We start from the raw sequence: 10,059 nt of genomic DNA on the forward strand, positions 1-10,059 counted from the left end.
AATAGTAAAATTTATGTCGACAATATTATTATAGTTAAATATTTACAATAAAAAAATATATTGATAATCTCTGTGATCCCAAATTTGAAAAGAATTAGGCATTTTATCATTCAAAGATTCAAGATTTACACATTTAAAGATACTTTTAAAGATACTGATTATAAGCTATGTCTTTGACCATTCAAATATGATAAACATTCTACGAATAATGTTTGCTTTGTAATAATTATTGACCTAAGAATAAGGTAGTATTTTACGCCATTTCTATTGGCATTTCCCAGTGGCTAAGCTACAACATACGGCCGTAGTCATAAATTGACGAACGATAAATTAAGTAGGGAGTAAGATCATAGTAACGTGCATGTTTGAACATGTACCGTTTTAAAAAAAAATCGTTTAGGTACATGTTCAAACACGCGGACAAAGAATAAGAATAACATTAGTTTTTAAATTTTGTTTTTACTACATTATATTGTTTTAAACGTGTATGCATCTAGTGTGTCATTTTTGCCTAGAGATAAAATTTATATTATCAGTATCAAATGCATCTATTTATCACTAAGTATCAACAAGACAAAGTCAGCAAAAAATATCGAATCATTGATAAGGTGATCTTGAGTAATAAAATACAAAATCAGCAAATATGCACATTTAATATGGCAAGGTGCCTTCCAGCTAGAGTATAAAAGCCCAACTCTTCGGCAGAGAAGTCAGACGGTCTTGTTCTGTGATCAGCAACAAGTTATCTCTAAGCATCTCATCAAGATGAGGGCTTTCTTTCTATTGACTTTCTTAGGTGAGTGCTTTTTACAATATTATTTTATCACTGTCCAATTTTATTCATTTTATAATTTTTTATTTTGTTTTCAAACTAACAGTTACTGCTTTCTATACATAAAAAGTATGTCAAATTTTATTGCCGAATTAAAATCCTTACACGAATCAAAAATCTGTGATGTAATATATTTATATGGCAGAACTCCTTTATAACTAACTTCTTATTATATTGAATATATTTAAACCTTGAATAAATACCTACATATTATATATATTTTGTTGGTGGATTTACACTCCTAAATTGTACACATAATGATATCATACTATGAAACTGATTATTTTACTGGAACAATGAATAAATCAAATCAATCCAATTTTATTTATATATAGTTTAAAGCAGTATATTATATAAAAAATGGACGATTGATTTATTATATTTCAATTGTTCGATACATTGTAATGTGAATATTATTGTGTAAGTTTTTTTTCCGCTTCTATCTAAAGTGTACATTTATATTAAATTTACTATTATAAATTAAATATTATTTTTATTTAATTGTACTTAATGTCAAGCTATATAGGTACTATATTTTTTCTTTTGTACAATAACTACTAGTTTCTATGTGATTTACCAAATTATTCCAAAAATTAAGAACATTTTTTTTACTTATCTCGTAATATTAGTTCAACATATGTGCTTCTAAAAACATGATTAGTTATGTGCTAATTTTCATCGTTTAAATTGAAAATGTTCAGATATATATATATATTTTTAAAAATAAGTAGAGTTTTATTATATTTTTGTATATCAAGCACTAGGGTATATACGAATGTTTCTAGAAAACAATTGATTGTATTATTTCCTCAATTCAATTCATAATGTGCTGTGCGTAATGCGCTTTTCGTTATTTTTTTTCAAATTTTGTATTTCTTTAGCTTTGGGAGTCCTGGCTAACGCCGGTTCCGGCCAGTTCCAGGATAACCACAAAAATGGCAAGGACAAACAAAACGCCATTCACAAAGAATCCAATGGACAGCGCAACATGAACTCCCACAACGACAACGGTATCAAGAACACTTTCGATGGTAAGCTGTCATGACGATTTTAGCAATAATTAATTAATACTATTTAAATTATTTTGGCAACATGTTAAGAGTACATAATATATTATAAAAAATGTTCTGTTAATTTGTTTCAACACTCCTTACGAACTTATAATACTTAATTATCTATTATAGAGAAAAGAATAATATTTTGATAGTCAATACGTTTGGAGTGAAAATAATTTTGTATATTGTATTGCAGAATGGAAATCAGGATATACTTACTTCTACGACGTGGAGTCCCGCACTCTGACTTCCTTGAATGAGGAAGACCAGTGGGCTGGCGTTCTCTTGAGAGCCCGTTTGGTGCTCCACGCTCAGAGCGAAGGACGCCTTGTTGGAGTTCTCCAACACGCGCAGTATGCTCACGTCCACCAAAGATTTGCCCAAGGAGCCCAGGGACCTCTTCCTGAGGCGAGTAATTGCTATTGATAATTTAGGTTATTTCCTCCGCTGACCATTATTTTTTTTACTTTCTTTATATTATAAAAAAAATGAAAGAGAAAAAAGTATGTATGTATTCAGTACAAATATTTGTATTTTACATATACCTATCCGTAAATTATTAATAATATATGTTTTTCTCATAAACAGAACCTAAGCTACCAATCTTACCCAGGAATCGAGCGTCCTTTCCTCGTTCGCATGAACGGAGGTCTCGTCCAACAGTTGGAAGTCAGCCAAGATATGGGTGTCCAGGAAGAAAATCTCCTTAAGGGACTCTTGGGATCTCTGCAGTACGACACCAGCAGCAAGCACTTGCTCCACTCCAAAAACGCCTTCTTAGACGAAAGACAAACCAGTGGAGTCTACCGCAAGATGGAAACTGATGTCACTGGAAAGTGCAAGGTAGATTTTAATTTTATGAAGACTACACAATATTTTTTTTAACATCCAACAAATAAATAGTCACTTTGAAAAGTAAACATTTTTATTACAATGTCTAATTATTTTCAGACCCTATACACCGTTGCTCCATTGCCTTTGGATGAAGTTCAGAGGTCATACTGGTTGGCTCCCTTCCTTCAGCCCGGCTCTCAAAAATCCGGACAGTTGCTCGAGATCACCAAGACCAAGGATTACTCCGAATGCGACAAGAGGGTAGCATACCACTTTGGCGTCCCACAAGGTGCTCACTGGGAACACACTTCCCACAGTGCCGATAACTTCATGAGCGTGAGTTTTTTTATAATTATAAGTACTAAATTAATTGATTTTTTGCCATCTAAGAATTATGGTATAGTGTTTGAATTCAGTACTTCAATAAAAATATAATTGCAACTAATTTACAATTATTTTTTTTTCTTACAGAGGTCCACCGTATCCCGCATCATCGCTGATCGTTCCAACAATACCATCTACTCTGCTCACGCCGTAACAAAGGTTTCCGCTTCCCCCGTCATGTATGGACCCTCTTCCGAGAAGGCTACCGTCTACAGCAGCGTGAACGTAACTCTGTCCGAAATCAGCTCTGGAATCAAACAGTCTCTGTCAGCTCCTTCCCAAACTCGTCGTTCTAATTCCCTCATCTATAGCTTGTCTGCTTCTTCAAACCAAAACTCTGGATCACAAGACTCTGATAGCTCGAGCTCCAGCTCAAGCTCCAGCAGCAGTGAAGAGGATAAGTACAACAACAATGGACAACAGAACAAGAAATACAACAAGAATTACAAACAAGGAAATAATCAAGATCAGGATCAGGATGATTATCAACAAAACTACGAACAACATCAACAGCAGAACCAACATGGCCGCAGAATGAGAAGGTAACTATTCACGTACAATTTTTAATTTATGAATAAAATTGTTACTTTTGAGATTTGAATAGAGATTGGCACAGATTCTTGTTTTTATATTTAAAAACTATATTTTATATAAAATAATAATAAAAAAAATTTAAATAAGTAAGCAAAATACATAGTTTATATGGTATTATATAAATGATTTATGTATTTTAGGGCCGCTGTTCCAGACTACGAAAACCACAGAGATAACCAGAACAGGAATAACAAAAACTACAACCAAAAGAAAATTAACCAGAAAGACCAAGATAACCAAGACTCTGACTCATCATCAAGCTCTTCCGACTCCAGTTCTTCCAGCTCTTCTTCATCATCTGAATCTCAGGGTTCTGACTCTTGGGAAGATGCTCCCAGTATGGACGATACTCCAATCACTTTGGTGAATCAGGTTCAGTCGAAACAACACCAGGGAAAGAACTACATCGAAGAATCAGTAAGAATCGCTAAAGAAATCAGCCGCGAGTTGGAAAATCCCAACCAAATGCCCGAAGCTGGAACTGTCACCAAATTTAATAACCTTGTCAACTTTTTGGCATACATGAACCAAAAGCAACTGCAAGAGGCTTCTCAAGCTATCCAGTCATCGAACCACGGACGTCACTCTGAAAACTCATTGGTTTTCAAAGTATACCGTGATGCCGTCGCTCAAGCTGGAACTCAGCCCGCCTACTCTCAGATCAAATTTTGGATCGAAAATGAAATCATCAAGGAAGAGGAAGCCGCCCAGGTCGTTTCCGTTCTTGCCAAGACCCTCCGTTACCCAACCAAAGAGCTCTTGAGTGACTTCTTCAAGTTTGCCACCAGCTCCAAGGTGCGCCACCAAACTTTCCTCAACTCCACTGCTCTACTCGCCGCTACCAACTTCATCAACATGGGTCATGTTGATAATGCAACCGCACATAATTACTACCCCATCCACACTTACGGTCGTTTGGCTAATAAGAACTACCAAATCGTCAGCCGCGAGGTTCTCCCGTGGTTGGAACGTGAATTGAGAAACGCTATTGAAAAGGAAGACAGCCATCAAGCTCAAGTCTACATCCAGGCCATCGGAAACTTGGGACACCCCGAAATTCTTAGAGTCTTCGGACCATACTTGGAAGGCAAACACCGCATCAGCACATTCTTGCGCACTCACATGGTTATGAGTTTCAGTCATCTTGCTAACCTTTATCCATCTGAGTCCAGATACGTTCTGTTCAACATTTACCAGAACCAGGGAGTAGAATATGAAGTTCGCGTTGCCGCCGTATTCCAGTTGATGAAAGCCACCCCTACATCAGATATGCTTCAACGTATGGCTCAAGCCACTCACACTGACTCCAGCTACCAGGTCCGTGCTGCCATCCAGTCAGCAATCAATAACGCTGCCACTCTCGAGAAACCTGAATTCCAAAAACTGTAAGTAGGAGTATTGAGTATTATTTTGAAAATATGGATAATTAATTATTCATAAATGGTAACTTTAAATCCTCCAGTCCATTTAGACGTTTTAAAAACAAACATGACTTTCTTTATTATTTATTGTAGCGCCAGTAATGCACAATCTGCCCAAGCAATGCTTAACAACAAAGACTATGGTTTCCAATACTCTGCTAACTTCTTGGATGATTATGAATCTGAAGATGATGAGATGAATGTTGGATTCCTTCAGACCCTTGGATACATCGGAAGCGCAGACAGCATTGTTCCCAAGAGCTTTATTTACACATTGAATAGCAAACTCGGAGGATGGATGAAACCATCAAAGGTATGTAATTAAAATAAATATATGCTGTAAGTCTGGATAAAAATAGTATGCAATGATCATAATTATAATATTACAGAAAGTCTTTTAATATTAATTTATTGTATCCGCGATAATATAACAATATAATTGTTTTGTATTAATAGGTTGCCGGTAGCATCTCAAGCATCAGCCAATTCTACGAAATGATCAAGAACCAAGCCAACCAAGGTCAGAAATTCCACCGTGCTTCTTCTTCCTCGTCAGGATCCGAAAAGTTCACTGCCGAAGATATCGCAAAGAACCTTAAGATTTCTGGAGACGCTCAAGAGCCCATCGAAGCTAACTTCTTCTTGAAGTTCTTGAACCAAGAGAGATTCTTCGCTATCGGAGATGACTTCATGCACAACTTGCCCCATCTTTTCCAAGAATCTGCCAGTCAACTCTACAAGGGATACCAATACAACTACACCAAATTCGTAAACCGCGAGGATGTTGAAATCATGTTCCCAATGGCTATGGGTGTGCCATTCGTCTTCAAATACAAGAACCCCGTTGTCATCAACCTGAATGGCCAAGTCAAGGCCAAGATCAACGCACAGTCCGACAGATTCTTCGGAATCCCCAAGTCAGTGAACGTTTCTGGAGAATACGAATTCCTTTTGGCATCCGACTTCGACGGAAGGGTAGGTTTCTACTGTACTCTTGGAAATAAATTCATCAGCACTGGAATCCTTCGCAAGTACCAGGTCAACATCCCCCTGAAGGTCGACGCTGACATTGATTTTGAGAACAAGAATGTTGGTATCGCCATGAGCCCACTGAACCACAAGGAACAAACCCAAGTCTTCCACCACAGCGTTATTCCCTACACATCAATCCGCGAGATCGATTCTCCCATCGTTCCTTTGTTGCACAAGGGAACCAAGGTCATCGCCAAGTCACACCCAGAGGTTGACTACAAACGCAACTTTGGACAACAGAGCACCGGTATGGTCTTCCAAGTCCAGGCCGTATATGACAACAAACCCCAAAATATGTATCCCTTCCTCATGACCAGACAGAGCTTCATGTCAAACATCATCCACCCGGGTATGGAAGATCAGTCCAACGCCATGTCTTACTACACCGTTACATACGATGGCAGACAATCCCCCAACAACAGGATGTTCTTCTTCTTCTCTTACGGTTGGTATTTTCATTTTAATTGATTGAAAATATTATTTTCATAATTTACACTTGTGTTATAACGAGACGTTTTTTCTAGATACCAACAAGCAAACTCAAGGACAAAAGAACAAGGGATCATGGACCCAAGAAAAGCAGGGTGGAGAATGGAATTCACTCTCCGACGTGACCAAGAACTACCCAGACAATAAGGTTAATAGCCAAAGACGCCGCGAAGAGATGCTCCAGAAGGTTTCCATCGGTGGATCTCGTGCTCAGCTCGTTGACATCGGCTTCGAATTCATTGGACAACAGAAGGCACAGTATGTTGTCACCGCCGCCATCTCTCGTGGACAGGCTGACCAGAAATTCCAGTCCATAATCTATTTCAACAAAGTCTCTGCCAACGACAAGTCTTTCTACATCTATGGCGCTGCTTCTGCTAAGATGCCCAATGCACCCATGTTCAACTTCGAGAAGGCTCTCAACTATGAAACTTACTCCGATTTCCAAGCCCAAGTCAACTATGGCCAGAAACAGGGATCCGGTGCATCAATCAACTTCCAAGGAAAGATGGAACAGACCCAAGAACGCAAGCAGTTCCTCCGCGAGTCTCCAATGGCAAAGTTGTGCGCACAGCAAATGCAACAAGGCAACTTCTTGATGCCCGCTTGCGAAAACGCTACCATCCGCGCTAACACCATGGATTACTTCAAGTTCCAGGCTTCTTACCAGAACGTCGGAGACCAGGCTAAGAATTTGACTTACCAGATCTACAACTATGGCCGTTTCCTCGGATTCTTCAATGTCGAAGAGAACTGGGTAAACCCACAAGGAAAGCAAAACAAGGTAGAGCTCGAGGCACGCCTTTACCCAGACTACCACGCATTGAATGTATCAATCAGCACTCCTCAGGTCGATATTGAATTCAGCGACTTACCTTTGAACACCTGGGCTAAATCCATCATCGCTCTCCACCCTAACATCCCCTTCTACGAGAGATTATCAGACAAGGCTTTTGGATACCAATTCAACCGTAAGTGTGTTTTTATTATATGAATCTGGTAGATAATATTGGTATATTCAACATTCTCGGTTATAATGCTTTTATATATTTTAGCAACTTGCGCCGTCGATTCTACCCAAATCAAAACTTTCTCCAACAAGACTATCGACTACACCGTCGATAACTGCTGGCATGTGGTTATGCAAAACGGATCTCAACACGGACCCAGAGGAATGGAATCTAACGTTAAACAATCCGCCGTCCTTATGAGATCTTTGGGAGACTCACACAAAGAAGTCCGCATCAACTACAGGTAAATTATGTTTGCCTTCGAAACAATGTTGTTAAATTAATTGTGTAAGTTAGGTCATCTATTTGCCTAGTAGTTATAAAGAAATTAGTTCGAAACAAACTTATCTTCTCTATCGTGAAACTGTGGTTATGTTTAATATTATTGTTAAATTCTAGAACTCAATCCGGAGAACAAATCGAGGTCGAGCTTCAACAAAACAAACTGACCGTCAACGGTAAACAACAGTCCGTGTCATCTTCCCACGTTTCCACCTTCTGGGATAACCAAGGAGAATCTGAGCTTTTGAGGGCCTGGTCTCTCTCCAGCGGTGAATTGTACGTCCACATCGATAACGGAAACCTCCGAGTATCTTTCGACGGACAGCGTCTCCATCTCCAAGCAACAGATGATTCTTACCGCAACACCACCAGCGGCCTCTGTGGAGCCATGACCGGTGAAAAGAACGACCTTCTCGCCCCCGGAAACTGCTTCTTCCGCGATGAATCTCACTTTGCCGCTTCTTACGTTCTTCCCCAACAACAGTGCAGCGGTCGCTCCATGAGACTGCACCAACAATCCCAGAAGGAAGTATGCGTAAAGCGTGATTTCTACAACTCTGCCATCTACAACACTCACTACTACAGCGAGAACAACCGTTACAATGATGACGAAAATGATGATAGCTCCTCCAGCAGCTCCTCATCCAGCTCTTCCTCTTCATCATCTTCTTCTTCATCATCATCAGAGAGCGAAGAATCATACCACGGCCATTCTCACAATGATAATGACCAGTACCAGAACCAAAACCAGTACGATAGCCAATACGACAACCAGGACGAACAAGACAAGCAGTCTCTGAGGACTACCAAGTTCTTCGGAAAGGAACAACAGCAAGGATCCGAGCCCCAACGCCAAGTTCAGTTCTTTGAACAGAACGGAAAGATTTGCATCACCTACCGCAGCCTCCCCGTCTGTGGAAAGAGCTCCAGACCCGAACAACAGACCCAGATCCGCGTAAGTTAACATTTGCGTTTCACTTCTTTATTATTTGCTTATGCTAAAACATGTTGACACAGTGATTAGATATAATAATATCATTGTTACCAGTATTATCACTAATATATTCATCCGCTACTGTGTAAAATCACTAAAGTATCTTAGCACGTGACCTCACGTTACCACGTAATTCATCAATAACTTAATTACTTTACCAATCTTTTCAAATCAAATCAAATTTCAACAATTCTTTAGTACCTAATGATTTACCTCCTGGTTATTGAAGGCCCGAATCATGCATTTGAACAATATGCAAGATTATGTCAATGATAATACTAATTGTTTTTTTTATTTTTTTATTATTACAATAGGTGAACGTTTCTTGCCAATCGAACAAGGATGACCACTTCAGGAAGCTGAAGCAGCAGATCAGAGATGGAAAGAATCCTCAGCTGAACGAAAACCAGTACAAATCCAATGGACAGGGTTTCTTCAAGGTCCCCACATCTTGCGAAGCTTGAATAGTCTGTCGTACTGCATCGAATCAATTAACCACCCCCGAAATAATGGACCCTAGCAATACCCTGGATATTGAATAGCCCTGTAAATATTTATTTTTAACGTGATAATGATATTATTATTTTATACATATTTTTTTTATAACAACTATATGACGACCCGGCTTTACAAGCAATGGACTCCAAAAGGAAAATTCTAGCTAGTAGAATCAAAATTTAAAATGTTTCGTTCTAAATTATTAAAATGTGTAAATACTAATAGATACTAAAATTGTGATATGTATCTTTAGAAATATGTAAATTTGGATATAAAAATTATTTTTTTAGTAGGCAAAGAACAAAAATAAACATTCGTTTAAATAATATTTGTTTTTTTTTTATATTTATTGACCTGCTGCACTGACAAATACCATGGCATTCTTTCATTACGACAACAACATCTCAATATTAAAATACATATCTAAACCAAACGGATAACATACGTCACTGTACTGGTCAAGTAGCGTAACCCTCAAATATCAAATTGTTCAAGAAGTGGAAAAATCTGTTGGCATTGGATTTACTTATTATTTTATATACTATTTATTTATTATTTTATATATATTATTTTATTACAAATTAAGTGGCTTACTCTATATGTATCATGTGCCTTACGTTTAGAGAAGGTTACA

The 10,059-nt window shown here is 38.2% G+C and overlaps 2 protein-coding genes across 2 annotated transcripts; both read left to right on the top strand.

Annotated features, from left to right (window-relative positions):
- The first annotated feature begins 717 nt into the window (after nt 1-717).
- Nucleotides 718-5,088, top strand: LOC147067407 (vitellogenin-like). Its single transcript, XM_085953597.1, has 7 exons — nt 718-796; nt 1,714-1,863; nt 2,084-2,295; nt 2,476-2,730; nt 2,839-3,057; nt 3,193-3,647; nt 3,840-5,088. The coding sequence occupies exons 1-7, from the start codon at nt 766-768 to the stop codon at nt 5,086-5,088; spliced, it is 2,571 nt and encodes an 856-aa protein (XP_085809723.1). The 5' UTR covers nt 718-765.
- A 153-nt stretch (nt 5,089-5,241) lies between these two features.
- LOC147067408 (vitellogenin-like) lies at nt 5,242-9,745 on the top strand. Its single transcript, XM_085953598.1, has 6 exons — nt 5,242-5,433; nt 5,577-6,597; nt 6,677-7,612; nt 7,697-7,895; nt 8,051-8,888; nt 9,242-9,745. Exons 1-6 carry the CDS (start codon nt 5,242-5,244, stop codon nt 9,389-9,391), a joined length of 3,336 nt encoding a protein of 1,111 aa, XP_085809724.1. The 3' UTR covers nt 9,392-9,745.
- The last annotated feature ends 314 nt before the right edge of the window (nt 9,746-10,059 follow it).

This window comes from Rhyacophila brunnea, unplaced genomic scaffold (genome assembly GCF_057557595.1).
Source record: "Rhyacophila brunnea isolate RB1 unplaced genomic scaffold, BYU_Rbru_1.0 scaffold_4, whole genome shotgun sequence".
Classification (NCBI taxonomy): Eukaryota; Metazoa; Arthropoda; class Insecta; order Trichoptera; family Rhyacophilidae; genus Rhyacophila; species Rhyacophila brunnea.